The 15,734-nt window shown below is 36.8% G+C and overlaps 3 protein-coding genes across 10 annotated transcripts; 2 read left to right on the forward strand and 1 right to left on the reverse strand.

The window, feature by feature from the left end:
• Positions 1 to 237: 237 nt before the first annotated feature.
• On the forward strand, positions 238 to 3,267 carry LOC110600213 (50S ribosomal protein L19, chloroplastic). 2 transcript variants are annotated; one of them, XM_021737007.2, is made up of 6 exons: positions 238 to 387; positions 469 to 694; positions 1,014 to 1,247; positions 1,347 to 1,433; positions 1,580 to 1,713; positions 2,848 to 3,267. In XM_021737007.2, the coding sequence occupies exons 2-6, from the start codon at positions 482 to 484 to the stop codon at positions 2,948 to 2,950; spliced, it is 771 nt and encodes a 256-aa protein (XP_021592699.1). In that variant the 5' UTR covers positions 238 to 387; positions 469 to 481; the 3' UTR covers positions 2,951 to 3,267. The 2 variants fall into 2 exon arrangements, with proteins under 2 accessions (XP_021592699.1, XP_043805942.1); XM_043950007.1 differs by having other exon boundaries at positions 283 to 694.
• Positions 3,268 to 4,704: 1,437 nt separating this feature from the next.
• Positions 4,705 to 6,569, forward strand: LOC110599656 (elongation factor Tu, chloroplastic). The gene has a single exon (XM_021736159.2). The coding sequence runs from the start codon at positions 4,804 to 4,806 to the stop codon at positions 6,289 to 6,291; it is 1,488 nt and encodes a 495-aa protein (XP_021591851.2). The 5' UTR covers positions 4,705 to 4,803; the 3' UTR covers positions 6,292 to 6,569.
• A 337-nt stretch (positions 6,570 to 6,906) lies between these two features.
• On the reverse strand, positions 6,907 to 15,238 carry LOC110599881. Of its 7 annotated transcripts, none has more exons than XM_021736473.2 (4): positions 14,819 to 15,180; positions 13,979 to 14,330; positions 13,088 to 13,210; positions 6,907 to 7,224 (listed from the first exon to the last, which is right to left on the reverse strand). In XM_021736473.2, exons 1-4 carry the CDS (start codon positions 14,891 to 14,893, stop codon positions 7,073 to 7,075), a joined length of 702 nt encoding a protein of 233 aa, XP_021592165.2. In that variant the 5' UTR covers positions 14,894 to 15,180; the 3' UTR covers positions 6,907 to 7,072. The 7 variants fall into 7 exon arrangements, 4 of the variants coding, with proteins under 4 accessions (XP_021592165.2, XP_021592167.2, XP_043805944.1 ...); XM_021736475.2 differs by having other exon boundaries at positions 13,088 to 13,220; positions 14,819 to 15,172; XM_043950009.1 differs by lacking the exon at positions 13,979 to 14,330 and having other exon boundaries at positions 13,088 to 13,308; positions 14,819 to 15,238.
• Positions 15,239 to 15,734: the final 496 nt, after the last annotated feature.

Genomic DNA, 15,734 nt, shown 5'->3' on the forward strand with positions numbered 1-15,734 from the left:
CTCAAAATTTATCTAGTGATAAAGTAAAAAAACGTTAAGAAATTTATTATTAATAACAACAAATAAATTGTTACTTAAAAAGTCTTGCACTCAAATGGGCATCACTTTAAAAACCTATATCTCACGCCCATTGTTTTGATTCTGAGGCTTATATAAAGCCCGATTCAATCAGGGCCCTCGCGAACTCAACTGCGGATCTAGACATGACCCATAAATGGTTTTGGATTTTTCACGAAAGTCTAGACTAAGGGCATTTTGGTCTATAAACGTGCTTCGATCATAAACCCCCAATTCAATCAGGAGCCAAGGGTTTTTTGTTTCCACTGGGGACTGGGGAGACACCATTGCTGCGGTCCGAAGGATCCGATCCTCTACCACCGCCAGAGGGTTTCAAATTCTTTTCATTTTCCTATATACTTTCTCTCGATTTCGCATCAACCAAACAGTGTTTAGTTCTCCATTTTCCAGGTACAGAAAAGAAATGCAGTCTTTCTGCGGGAGTTTAATTCGGAGACAGAGTTCTTATATTGGTCATTTCAAATCCGCAAGACCTTGTTTAGCTATTTCTAGCAGTTATTTTCATGGACTAAGCTCGTTGGGGTCCGATTCTTTGGTTCTAGATGAAAATCCTGCTTCGAAGAATCAAATCTTCCGGTCATTTCACCATCTTGCTTCTCGCTCTTCTGTGACATCAGTATGTTCTTTCTTCGGATCTTATGCTACTTTTTGATATTTAACATGAAGATAGGATGGAAAATTTTGAGTCCACTTTGTTTAATTAGCAGTTGATGGCTTCATTGCTCATGGCTATCTAATGTCGTTGCTTTCAATTATATTTAATAATTCTGGATGTTTGCTTATTGGAAGCTTTATGAGAGATATCAAGCACCTGCTTTTCTCTTTAACATTGCACCTTATGGTTGTTATGACTTTATCTGGAACCGTCTGAAAAAAGTGTTCTCATTTCCTAGAACAGTTTCTTAAATGAAATCACTTTGAAATTCTTTTCGCAGACAAAAATTGATTATGGAACAGATACATTGATTTTATTCAATGGTAACGGTGCAAGTTCTAGGCCCAATTTGTCTTTGAGGGTGGCAGCCGGACCTCCATTCCCCAGTAGGACTATGACAACAGTAGGAAAGTCTGTTGAATCAGCTTCCAAAGTCCCTTCAACACCTATCACAGATGACGTCCCCCATATCAAATTCAAGAGACTTGATAAAACTGCAAGGCATATAATGCAGGCATGCATTCTTTTCTCCATATTAAGAGAATATTGCTGACCATAGTTGATTTGTTTCTCTCCCCATCATTATAGCTATTGAGGATTTTATTGTTTGCAGATTCTGGACAAGGAAGCAGTGCAGGAGACAAGGGCACAGAGGGAGATACCTGATATAAAGCCGGGTTATATTGTGCAACTCAAAGTGGTATAATATAACTACTTTTTGTTATTATTATCTTTTTTTATTTATTAATGTGTTGTTGTTAATTCCTGGGGGATGGTAGACATTTATTTATTTATAAAAATGGTGTTGATAAAATTAATTTTCATCTTGATGCTTGATATGACTAGGAAGTACCTGAGAATAAGAGACGTGTGTCAATTGTGAAAGGCATTGTTATAGCAAGGCGTAATGCTGGATTAAATACTACCTTTAGATTAAGGAGGCTAGTGGCAGGTGTTGGAGTTGAATCCCTCTTCCCACTGTAAGTACTGTCATATACATTGTTCCACTTGAACCATTTATGTATCTATTTTCTTTAGATGCTGCCTTAAACACTCTTCCATTTTGTTCTTTTTATTTTACTTTTCTTTCTGGATGTCTTGTATGCTGCCTCAATTTTAACCGAGGATTTTTGTATCTACCACTTAAAGAATATCTTGCAATCTGAAGTTAACGTAACATATTGATGCACATATTTGATTAACAAATTAAATGACCAAGTTCTTCATGTTATTCCAAATTTTTAATCGACAACTTGAAGCAAGATATTATTATCTAAGTTTGAAACTGATTTAGGAAGAATTTGTTACTCATGCATCTGCTCGATTGATTTTTCATGAAGATAACCTTACATAATGCATAAGTATTTGAGTTTATTTATACTGAAGGTGCATAGAAATGTGGGTTATAAAAAATTGCTGCTTATGCAGATCTACTCCTATATTCACCTGCAAATACCTGTTGCATTTGGATATTGTTGAAGTTGAACTGCTGTTTAATTCTAATGGTCAAATTTCTCCAAAATGTGATTGCCTGAGTATTCACTTTGGATTTTGGGTTTATGGTGCATGTGTTCTTTTTTGGCTTATATATTTGATAGTATGAGAAATTACCATATATGAGACAAAAGCAGCATATGTATTTAGAAATTAGAATCCTTCCTTCATAGATGCTGACGTCTGTCGACATCTTCCTTTATTATAAAAATAAGGGCGTCTCCAGTGCACCAGGCTCCCCACCCTGCAAGGATCAGGGAGGTGCATCTATTGTAGAGTGAGGTAGAACTTGACGCAAGAAAATCCATTGCTGTCTTTTGTTGCATAAGCAACTGGTGAAATGTCATCATCATTTCATTGTTGAATGTAAAACTTAGTATTGAATAAAATAAAGTTGTAGTTCTTGGCGCCATCTGAATGATCTTTTGAATAATGTAATATGTATTGTAGATAAGCGATATAATGTAAGATTTAGTGATAGTTTGCAACCTCGCAAGGGAGCGAACAATGTTTCCTCCCCCCTCCTATTCAAAAAGAGGTTCTTCAGTTGTCAGAATCACTTTTCTTCATTACTACATTCAGCTTCTTTTTATGTTCATATAAATGAATGGTGATTATAGGTACTCGCCGAACATAAAGGAAATAAAGGTGCTCGAGAAGAAGAAAGTGAGGAGGGCCAAGCTTTACTATCTCAGAGACAAGATGAATGCACTTAAGAAATAGTGTAAAGCTGTATGGTTAATGCAACTTTGCTTTAGAAAGTTGACATGGTCATGCTGATGATAGAAATGCGAGCTTGCATCCTTTTCCGGAATTTGTTGTTATTCAAGTTTAGTTCCTCTAGGAAATTGTGAGAACTAGGATGGTGAAAATATTTGAGGCTATGCTTTTGGCAGGCGCCACATGCTGTAAAAAGATAGAAATGTTTTTTACAGCTGTGTCATCACAGAAAGATTCGTACTTTCATATGCTTGGCTTTGGCTTTGGCTTTGGCTTTGGCTTTCTGCTGTTTTATTAATGCTATCTATTGATTTTCTTTATTGAGCGTGTAATGTAATGGCCTCATTACCTTAGATGCAGTTATATGTCTTGACCTATTCAAGCAAACGTGTGGGTGATGTCCCTCACAACTTTGAGGCCTTTGGGACCTATTTAACCATTTATGGTTCGAAGAACTGGGATGGCAATATTTGATTCTTGCTGAAATAGAATAATACATCATTAAAATTCATATTATATTCAATTATTTATTGTATTATTATTGTATTTATAAGTATATTTTTATTTTAATCCTCTGTAATCTTCCAGTGAAATCTGGTTTTGGTGTTAATAAGAATGTTCAAGACAGGAGTGAATGCTTGGTTTGAGTTTAACTAGAATGAAGAGGTGGCAAGGACCGGGTGCTATGTTTCCCAGTTTCCTCTTACTGGCGAGCCGACGTTATGCCTGAGAGAGTATTAATTGCTTTTTGGAGAATATATTTCCATCTTATAAGAACTATCTTTTGTATTCTCGATATATACAACAATTTTCAATGTTACACATCAGTTGATGTGAGCTCCAGTCTGTTGATAATATCTGGTAAAAGAATCTAATTAGCATTCGAAAGAAATAGACATATGGAGTCCTAATTAAGATCCTTCACTTTTATTATTTATGATCATATTTTATATCACATCGATCATGTTTACTTTTTTAATTCCCTTTGAATGAGAAATAGGGAGAGAGAGAAAGAGAGAAATAGATTTTGAGAAAAAAAAATATAAATAGGGAGAAAGAAACAATTAAATATCTTTATCTTTATAAATAAATTTTTATTTATACTACTTTAAGTATCACAACTATTTTCTACGATTACAATTGACTATCGAAATTAACCTAATACTTTTTTATTTCTTGCTCATAACACATATCTCTATTTAATATGTATTAAAAATTAATATAAAAATTACTGTTTAATTTATATTGATTATATTTTGTTAATGTTATGTGAAAAATAAGTAGGAATATCTTTGTAGGATGAGGGGTTGGTATACATACAGTTGATTGGTTTAGAGTAGCTAATTTTAAAGTACTTACAATAGAGTTGAGTAATCTCTGGTATGGCATAAGGTTCCCCAATTGTGACCTTGAAGTATAGATTCAAGCCACAAGAGAAGCATGGAAAGCTAGCAATCCTTTTTAATGCTGCTAACAGGAGAAGTTTCGTGTATTTTAATTGAAACCGAATTCATCCCCAAAGCCGAGAATTTTATAGTTCGCACGTAAAAAATGCTTCATTAATTTTTATTTGTTAATTTGCTAATTAGTACCATAATCTTTCGATGTTGAATTTCTTATGGAAGAGTTGGAAGCCAACAGAGGCCAGGATTTGTGGGCTGCCTATAGGGGCCCCTGTTAACTTGCTATGAGCCGCAGGTATTCTGAATGACATTGAACCCTTTGATTTCCGGCCCCAAAATCCACTTTAATTGATGAACAACAGATAACAAAAGTCATCCTCTCCACTCCATTCCATTCCAATCTACGCTCCCTCTCCGACTCTAAGCTCTCTTGCTCTAATCCCAGAATCTCCCATGGCAATTTCAGCCTCGGCCACGGCCACGGCCTCCACCACCTCTAAATTAGCTTACCCTCATCCTCACCCCTGTCCTCGTGCGTCGCCTTCCTCCTCCATCACTTTCTCCTTATCCCCTTCCTCTTTCCTTACACAACCAGCTAAGTTAACTCCCAAAACCCTTCTCTCCTCTTCCTTCATTTCCCCTTTCCTCTCCTCCACCTCCCCGTCATCCTCCACAGCCATTAGTACCAGCCGCCGCTCCTTCACCGTCCGTGCTGCCCGAGGGAAATTCGAGAGGAAGAAACCCCATGTTAACATTGGAACTATCGGCCACGTCGACCATGGGAAGACCACTCTTACAGCTGCCCTCACCATGGCTTTAGCCGCTACTGGCAACAGTGCGCCCAAGAAATACGATGAAATTGACGCCGCTCCTGAGGAACGCGCCCGTGGTATTACCATCAATACGGCCACCGTTGAGTACGAGACCGAGTCGCGCCATTATGCCCACGTGGACTGCCCTGGTCACGCTGATTATGTGAAAAATATGATTACTGGTGCTGCTCAAATGGACGGCGCTATCCTTGTCGTCTCGGGCGCCGACGGTCCCATGCCCCAAACCAAGGAGCACATCTTGCTGGCAAAACAAGTTGGAGTTCCCAACATGGTTGTTTTTCTGAATAAACAGGACCAGGTGGACGACGAGGAGCTTTTGCAACTAGTGGAATTAGAGGTGCGTGAGTTACTGTCGTCTTATGAGTTTCCTGGTGATGACATACCCATAACTTCTGGCTCCGCGCTTTTGGCTTTGGAGGCTTTGATGGCTAATCCGAACATTAAGCGCGGAGAGAATGAATGGGTCGATAAGATTTATGAACTCATGGATTCTGTGGATGGCTACATTCCCATTCCCCAAAGGCAAACTGATTTACCATTTTTGCTTGCTATTGAAGATGTGTTTTCAATTACTGGTCGTGGTACTGTTGCCACAGGCAGGGTTGAAAGGGGAACTATTAAGGTGGGTGATACCGTAGATATTGTGGGCTTAAGGGAAACTAGGAATACTACGGTGACCGGAGTTGAAATGTTTCAAAAGATTTTGGACGATGCCATGGCTGGTGATAATGTGGGATTGCTGTTGAGAGGCGTCCAAAAGGCTGATATTCAGAGAGGAATGGTCTTGGCTAAACCTGGCACAATTACTCCACATACTAAGTTCTCAGCCATTGTTTATGTGTTGAAGAAGGAAGAGGGCGGTAGGCATTCACCATTTTTCGCTGGTTATAGGCCTCAATTTTACATGAGGACCACTGATGTCACTGGCAAGGTGACCACCATTATGAATGATAAGGATGAGGAGTCAAAGATGGTTATGCCTGGTGATCGTGTGAAGATGATTGTGGAGCTTATTGTGCCTGTGGCTTGTGAACAAGGGATGAGGTTTGCTATCAGAGAAGGAGGGAAGACAGTTGGAGCTGGTGTTATTCAGTCCATCATTGAGTAGATACTTTAAAATGCGCTAGATTTTTTCTATGGTGTTGAACTTTATCTTCTCAGATTTGTGCAATTAGTTTCACTGTTTCAGCAAAACTTTTCAAAGCCAGGAAAAAACCGAACTTTCAGCGTATTATAGCTGTTTTAATTTTGTCAATTTTCCCTTAATTTTACATGAAGGGCTATTATGCCTCTTCTTAGCCATCAGGGGACCAGGTTGTTGTAAGTCGGCAGATGCATCATTTGTTTAGTATTATCTACTCAACCGAATCAATGTGGTTAAGAATACTGCAGTTGGGTATTGAGATCCCAGTACAGCCGCTGATTGAGTTAAACAGGGAAATCGAAGTACCGGTTTCTTGCACATTCTCAACTGTTTCCTCGCCTAACTATATTTGTATAATGCTGAAGTAGAAAATAAAATCAATTTATATTTGCAATTTATAGATTTCATGAACTTAGTAACCCCTTAAATATCTCAAAAAGCAAAGGTTCACCAATATCTGGTGAATTTTATGTTCTGGAGACCGCAGTGAAGGCTAGCATTAGCAAAGTATTAACTGATCAGTTTTCTACTCGGTATTCATTAGATAAATGTAGTTTTTAAAGAAGCTACATACATGTAGAGGCATTAAATACGAGGTGTGTTTGATTCCCCACTTCTTTGCCGTTCACTATCCACTCCAGGAATATTATTCCTAGTATATCTTTCCTAAAACCATGTTCCTGTAATGAACACCCCCCCCCCCCCAAAAAAAAAAAAAAAAAAAAAACTAGATGTTGCATCATTCCTAGGTGGTAAACGATGAGTGATGCAATTTTTTTTGTATATTCACGTGGAAAACTAAGAAAGCTTTAGAAGATGGTTTGAGGAAATCAACTGTTGAACAAATGCTGCTCTCAGCCCACTGCTTCACCTCCATCACGTGAATATATCGCAGTGCTGCAAATAAGATATGCAATTAGCGTTATCCCATTATCTAATTTGCTAAATAGATAAACACAGCCAATCTTTTCATTTGTAATTCGTAAAGGCATCCCCAAATATTCAAAACCTCCAATCAGTGAAACAATCAAAGTAAATTGAAACAAAAATCTCATTCATCATTCCTCAAAATTCCATCAACTTCTAATCTCGATCTCCATAATGGAAAGGCAGTGAACAGTGCAACAGAAACAACTGCGCCATACACAAGCTTGCTTCACCATGTAGTTCAGTCAAAGGATGCATCACAAACCTTACTCAAGCACATGTACATCAAACGACATATGACAAGGAATATTTATGAAAATGAGCATCATTATGCTGGCAGATTGATAACTAACATTATTCAATCATTAATGACATGTAATGTTGTTATGCATGTAAAGATGGAAGGCAAAAAAATATAACCAGCAGGATTGTTGTTTCTTAACTGGTTTCCTCACCTCCCGCTAATTAAATAGAAAAATACACAAGGTCCAGAGGAAAGGGGATTGACGATTGATGTGATCAATAGAGGATAAAATTAATTATCTAAATTTGGACGATACTGAAATTAAATAACATACTAGATAGTTAAAAAATATTGCTCACTGAAACTAGCAAATTGGATTTAAGAACTGACGACTTTATTTAGAGATTGTAATATATCTGATAGTCTGATATGCTATTCACTTCAGTACACTGAATAATGACTCAATACATTTTGAATAGACATTACAAAGAAACTAATAAAATAAAAATGAGAAAATACTGCCACTACAGTGAATGTGGCTTGACTCAATAACATATAAGGAAATAAAATCTAAAAAATCTGAACAGAAAACAACTGATAAAGACTAAACCAAACTGACGTAGGCTAATTTTAAATCAATCTTCAACACACTCCTCTGATTTAAAATTGCACGCTCGAAGTTAATTTCAGAAATAGACATGCTTATCTTGAGAAAATGACTTTGTAAGAATATCTGTCACTTGATCATTTATACTGCAATGGTGTAATGAAGTCATCCTTGATCATTTATACTGCCATAGTGTAATGAAGTCATCCCTGTGCCACAGCATCACGAATAAAGTGAACTCAAATGTCTATATGCTTTGTTCTTCCATGAAAAGCTGGATTTTTAGACATTGCAATTGCTACTTTATTGTTACAATAAATCTCAGTTGCTCCATCTTGTTCTTGCCATAAGTATGCAAGAATTCTTCTTAACCAAATTACTTGACATGCTGATGCAGTTACAACTACATATTTTGCTTTTGATGAGGACAAGGCTGTTGTATTTTGTTTTTTAGAACTCCAACAAATAGCTGCTAACCCAAAGTTAAACATATAGCTTGAGGTACTTCTTCTGTCCTCTAAACATCCCGCTCAATCACTATCACTGAAACCAAACAGTATAAAGTTTGCAGTTTTTGTATACAACAACCCAAAATTAATAGTACCAGCTACATAATGCAAGATTCTTTTTGCAGCTCCAAGATGATGCTTTAAAGATAGTGCATGAACCTGAAAATTACCCCAACTGAAAAGGTAATGTTAGGTCTTGTATGCATCAAGTAAATTAGGTCACCAACCGTACTTCTAAAATAACTTGCATTAGCTAGTTCAGTTCTATCATCAACCTGTAACTTCTCATTTAAATTCATGAGAGTAGCTGTAGTCTTACAATTCAACATATTAAACTCTTAAGTAAATCAATTGCATATTTCCTTTGAAACACGAGGATTCCATCTTCAACTTTCTTGACTTGTAATCTAAGAAAATAATGTAACAACCCCAAATTTGACATTTCAAACTTTTTCTCTAACTTGAACTCATTAATTAGAGAAGAAGAAGAACCCATATATATCATACCATCAACATAAAGGTAAACAATAAGATCATTTGTACCTTGCCTCTTTAAGTAGAGAGTGGGTTCATTCTTACTTCGTTCAAAACTATTCTGCAAAAAATAGCTATCTATTTTGTTGTACCATGCTTTAAGCTCATACAATACCTTTTTTAGCTTATACACTTGCTGTTCTTTCCCACAAATAACAAAACCTTCAAGTTGAGACACGTACACATCCTCTTCTAACTCTCCATTTAGGAATGCAGATTTGACATCAAATTGGTAGATTGGCCAATTTCATTGAGCAGCTAAGGTTAAAAGAGTTCTCAACCGTTTCAAACTGTGCAACGGGAGAGGTGTTATAGTAATCCACACCTTGTTGCTATGAATAGCCTTTTACTACAAGTCGAGCTTTTCATTTTTGAATGTTGCCATCTGCTTAAAACTTTGTTCTAAAGACCCATTTGATACCAATGGCTTTCTTGTTTTTAAGAAGATCCACCATTTCCCAAGTTTCATTCCCTTGAATTGCTGCAATTTCATCTTTCATAGTATTGTGCCACTCTTCTTTTTCCGAGTCTCATAAATTTCAGCCAATGATTTGAATCTTCTAGGAGGAGTTTCATCTTCAGATGAAGATGAGATTGCTGAAATTGGAGAAGTAGCTTGCTATATTTAAATAGGTAGAGAATCTGCTTGTCGTATTTCAACTGAACTTTCAATCTATACACTGTCTGGATTTTCTTGCTAAGGCCAACTTGCTTCTTTATCAAAGACAACATTCTTGCTCACAATTACTTTGCCACTAATAGAATTATACAGCCTAATTAAATACAATAACCAACAAAAATACATTTTATTGATTTATCATCAACTTTGCTACAATTATGAGAATCAATTAAAGCATAGGCAATACAATAAAAAATTTTCAAATGGCTCACGGGCTCATCGAGGGTCTTCTAACACTCCAAGTTTCAAATGGTGTTTTGTTCAAAACAGTTTTTGTTGGTAATAAATTTAGCAAACGATAGTTGCAATACTTTCTGTTAAAAAATCATCTGATAATCCCTTGGCTTTTAACAAACTTCTTGTCATTTCCACCATCGTGCGATTCTTTCGTTCAGCTACTTCATTTTGCTCTGGCGTATATGGAGCTGTTAATTCTATATGATTAAATTCATGGGACACGAACTCTCCTTCTCTATCGATTTGAAGTGTTTTTACACTTTGCCCACTTTGCTTCTCAGCAAATGCCTTGAATTTCTTGAAAACCACAAAATTTTTGACTTGGATTGCAGAAAATACACCTAGCTCATTCAGCTGAAATCATCTGTGAACAATAAAAAATATCTGCTCCCACCAAAAGACTGCGTTTTCATGGGACAACACAAGTCAGCATGCACAATCTCAAGACATTCAGTTGCTCTTCTAGACTTTCCCATAGGAAACGATTTTTTATATTGTTTCTCATAAATACACCTTTCACACAAATCTAGAGACTCTATTTTAGGTAACTCAAAAACTATTTGTCTTTTACTCAACAACTGGAGACCCTTTACATACAGATACCCATACCATAAGTGCCACAACATGGATTCACTGCTCTCTTTGACAATAAGAGCATGATTATTCTCAATACTAGAGATTTCAAGAGGAAACAACTTATTTTTAGACATGGAAACAATGACTATAATCTAATCTGATTTTTCATCTCTAATTTCACATGATCCATCATCAAATAAAACAGAATATCCACTACCCATGAGTTGCTCAATTCTCAACAAATTCCGTGTTAAACTTGGAATGAAATAAACATTGTGCAGGAGCTTTATATTATGTTGTTATTTTTAATTGCTACGATACCTTTGCCTTCAACTTGCATTTCCTTATCATCATTGTTAAACTTGGGCCACCCCTAACTCACTCCAAAAACTAGTTTAAGGGGAGGAGTGCCTATGGCCAATATAAGGAGCACATTACCCCTTTCCACAACCGATGTGGGATTCAACAATCACCAAGCCTCACTGTCAACTTGTATGACTCATCAAACTCTTTGAACAATGACCTTATGCCAGTCATGTAATTAGAGCATCCACTATCTAAAAACCAAATATCACCTGAAGTTATTCTACTATCTTCATAAGCCATGAACAACTTGGTCTCCTCTTCCTCTTCTGCATAATTAGCTTGTTGATTTTGTTTCCAACAATCTGTTTTTACATGCCCATATTTTTTGCAATAATAACATTGAATACTGCTTTTGCTAGTTCCCTGATTCTCTGTTCTTTGTTTATGCTGCTCATTTTTTGGCTCATCTCCTATACTATGATCGTTTCTGCCACGACCTCCTCTACCTCTGTATCCTCCTTTTTCACGTCCTCTGCTAGCTGCTTCACCTTTTACATGAAAGGCTTTCTCTTCATTCTTTTCATTTGATTTGTATAATCTCGTTTCATGATATTATAAGGATCCCATCAATTCATCAAATAAGTATGTGGCCAAGTCTTTAGACTCTTCAATGGCTATCACAACATGATCAAACTTTGTACTTAAAGTCCTTAACACCTTTGCAACAACAGTTTGATCCAAGATTTATTCTCTATAAGACCTCATTTGATTAACAATTGCAGTTACTCTTAAGAGAAAATCTTTCACTGTCTCTCCACTCTTCATTTGCAAGGTTTTGAAATCACGACGAAGGAATTGAAATTTAATCGTGATTACCTTAGAAGCGCCTTGGTACGCCGTCTGCAAGGTCGCCCAAGCATTTTTAGTAGTAGTTGTTGTTATTTTTAAAAAAACTGACTCGTGCACAACTTGCTAAATGAAGAATAATGCTTTGGAATCCTTCTTCTTAGTTTCCTTCAACCTGGTCTCTTCATCTGCGTCAGGATAGTAGGATACCCTTTCTCAACCAAGTCCCATAATCTTGAGACTTAAACAGAATTATCATTTGGATACTCCTAAATTCGTTTTCACCTTTGAAACAAGAATTGCTGGTTGAGAAATACTCACAGCGTTGTCGTTTGATGCCATGAGTTAACGCCTAATTTTCTGAATGAACGAGGCTCTAATACCACTTTTGTTGGGGAAAGGGGATTGATGATTGCAAAAAACAGAGAATAAAATTAGTTATCTAAATTCGGAAAATGCTGAAATTTGGTTTATAGCTAACTATTAGTTATCTAAATTCGGACAATGCTGAAATTCGGACAATGCTGGTCTCTTCATCTGCGTCAGGATACCCTTTCTCAACCAAGTCCCATAATCTTGAGACTTAAATAGAATTATCATCTGGATACTCCTGAATTCGTTTTCACCTTTGAAAACAAGAATTGCCGATTGAGAAATACTCATAGCATTGCCGTTTGATGCCATGAGTTAACGCCTAATGTTTTGAACGAACGAGGCTCTGATACCACTTTTGTTAGGGAAAGGGGATTGGTGATCGCAAAGAACGGAGGATAAAATTAGTTATCTAAATTCGGACGATGCTGAAATTCGATTTATAGTTAACTGAAACTAGCAAACTGAATTTGAGAATTGACGACTTTATTCAGAGATTGCAATATATCTGACAGTTCGATCTGCTATTCACTTTAGTACACTGCAATAATGGCTCAGTACCTTTTAAATAGGCATTACAAAGAAACTAATAAAACAGAATGAGAAAATTCTGTCACTGGCTTGACTCAATAACAGACAAGAAAATAGAACCTAAAAAATCTGAACTGAAAATAACTAACAAAAACTAAATCAAACTAACGTTAACCATGTACTAATTTTAAATCAATCTTCAACAAGGTCAACCAACAAGAAAAGGAAGTGCAAGACAAAAGTTAACGTGATTCAAATCTAAAATGAAAAGATAATACATATGAAAGGGAAATTATCTTTACAATTCAAGAAAGAACCACAACTTAGTGTCTGAATTTGGTGGTCTGAAACCAAGAAACAGTATGTGTCACGATGCCATGTGAAGAGCATACCTTTCTGAATGGGCTGTTCTATTGGAAGGTTCATCTTGCTGGCTTCCTCGCAGGTGTGAATGGGTTCCACTGCCAAGAAATGGAGAGAGCAGAGGATCTGGAGCAGATTCATTTGTGTTTGCCCTACCATTTGTTGAAGATTCAAGAAATGAGCTAAGTTCCTTGCTAATCACAGATGAACTACCAGTCAAGAGATCAGATTTTAGAACCTTTTTCCTATGCTGCAAAGCATTAAAAAGTTCTGATGAAGGATGATGCTTACAAGATTACCCCAAAAGCTAGCTCAAGAACAGGAGTGCCTATGGTCCATATAAGGGGCACATTACCCTTTCCACAACCGATGCGGGATTCAACACACCCTCTAACGCCCAGTATTGTACTAGTGCGTGACATATCTATAGAAGGCCCAACATCGGATGGGGAGGCTCTGATACCATATTCAATTTGGGCCAGACCTAACTCACCTTTGAGGGGAGGAGTGTCTATGGCCCATATAAGGGGCACATTACCCCTTTCCACAACCGATGTGGGATTCAACGCAAGTAAATGTCATTCTGCACTTTAACTACTCAGCATTAAAAACTTTAATTCATTCTCGCTAATTGTTCAATATTCAAATCTAGGAACAACTACTCAAAATGAGAAACACATTTTTCTTCTCCTTTTTGTTTTGGTTTGCAAAAGAAATGAGCAACACATTTGAATCAACGTACAAATACCAGCACCCCGAGAAATTTCCCATGTGCATTCTCATAACTCATGAACAGAACTCCAAACTACACCTCTTATAGAACTTTTGCCCTTTCTATAGCCCCCACTGAAAATCCCCCAAAATACATGCATTTAACACATTCTAACTGGGCTAGTCAAACGTAAGGTTTAACCTCTCACCTTCACTGAAACTAGTTTCCTCTTTTAATTTCTCATCACATTCTTCTACACCATTGGCATGATAGATATTAGATACCAGAATATTCTTTCTGTCCTGCAGATGTTTTGATTTCGAGGAACCGGATGACTTGATCAAAAGGTTTGAATTTTGGCTTGAAGGTTCTGATTTTGCATTCAGAACATTTGTTCTTTCGTTGGAAAACAACCATCTCAATGCCTCAAGTTCATCTGAAGTTTTCTGGAGCTTTGACAAATCTAAACAAATCTTAAAGAACTCCTCTCCCGGATTCTGCCCTTCAGAATTTTCAGCATAATTTGCCATGTTCTTTGGTAGTTTTGTTTGTTGATTAACCTGCAATATCCAAATATTGAACTTTCAGCGCCTTCCTTAGTAAGGGAAGCTGCTCACTATGACCTTCTATGGCTCCAACCCTAATTCTTTAATTATAATTAACGCATGAAATAAAATCTTCGAAGGTTCCGTGGCCCAGTAATTAAATTTCACAGCATTAATCAAGTGAATCTACGAAACTTCTACCAAATAAGAAGTTGTGTATTGTTCTCACTAGCTCAGAGACCAAAACTATATATATATATATATTTTCCCAAACAGAGGATCAACTGAAATCCCTCAAATAACAGATTATTCCAGAAAATTTACTAACAGAAGTACGTGAAAACAATTTAAAGAAAAGAGAAGGACTCTTGAGACATGTCGACTAGACGAAGATCGCCCAAAACCTCCAGACCCAGACTACAAACCTCTCAAATAGATAATCAATTCCAGAAATTAAACAAAGAAAAAAGACCAAAGCATTTTGTAAAGATAGAAGCAATTACCAGAGTTGTATCTAGCAGCTTGCACAGCAGAGAGGTGCTTAGGATGGACTCTTGAAGGTCAGAAATAACATCCATATTGAGTCAGCTTCCCGATGGCTGGGTCTACGTCAGCGTTGTCCGACGAGATACGTCAGCTCCTGCAAGGCAGTGTTGAATTTTGACGGTGGTAGCGGTAAATTTTCACATTACATGCGATGAGTGGAGGTGTTATCTCTCCTATAGTTGCGCTCATATTCATCGGGAAAAGCTTTTGAGCCGTAGAAATTGAGTAATGCTACTTCGTGGATGACTGACACGTAGAAATTGATTATATTTATATTTATTTTTGTTCACTTTAAATAAATTAATTAATACTACCAATAATTTTGTATTTTCCTTTGCTCGGATTATTGAGTTGAGTTTGTTTGCTTTCACATGAGAGCAAAAAACAGAGGTTTGGATGGTTTGCAGTACTGATTGGCGGAAGAAAAATCTAATTTTTAATGAGTTTTGTTTTTGTTGCCGGTAGCATTTGAAGTCCAATGAAGAGATTTGAGTGAAATATTTTTAATCAAGTATTTTTAATAAGTTCTCATTTTCTGGTTGTTATTGAAGTGAAAGATTCCACGCCCAGGATATGACTTTATCTGGAATCGTCTGAAAAAGTGTTCTCATTTTCTAGAACAGTTCCTTAAATCAAATCACTTTGGAATTCTTTTCGCAAACAAAAATTGATTGCGGAACAGATACATTGATTTTATTCAATGGTAATGGTACAAGTTCTACGCCAAATTTGTCTTTGAGGGTGGCAGCAGGACCTCCATTCCCCAGTAGGACTATGAAAACAGTAGGAAAGTTTCTGGATAGCTTTTATGCTGCCTCAATTTTAACTGAGAATCTTTGTATATACCACTTAAAGAACATCTTGCAATCTGAA

This window comes from Manihot esculenta, chromosome 14, assembly GCF_001659605.2.
Source record: "Manihot esculenta cultivar AM560-2 chromosome 14, M.esculenta_v8, whole genome shotgun sequence".
NCBI classification, from domain to species: Eukaryota; Viridiplantae; Streptophyta; class Magnoliopsida; order Malpighiales; family Euphorbiaceae; genus Manihot; species Manihot esculenta.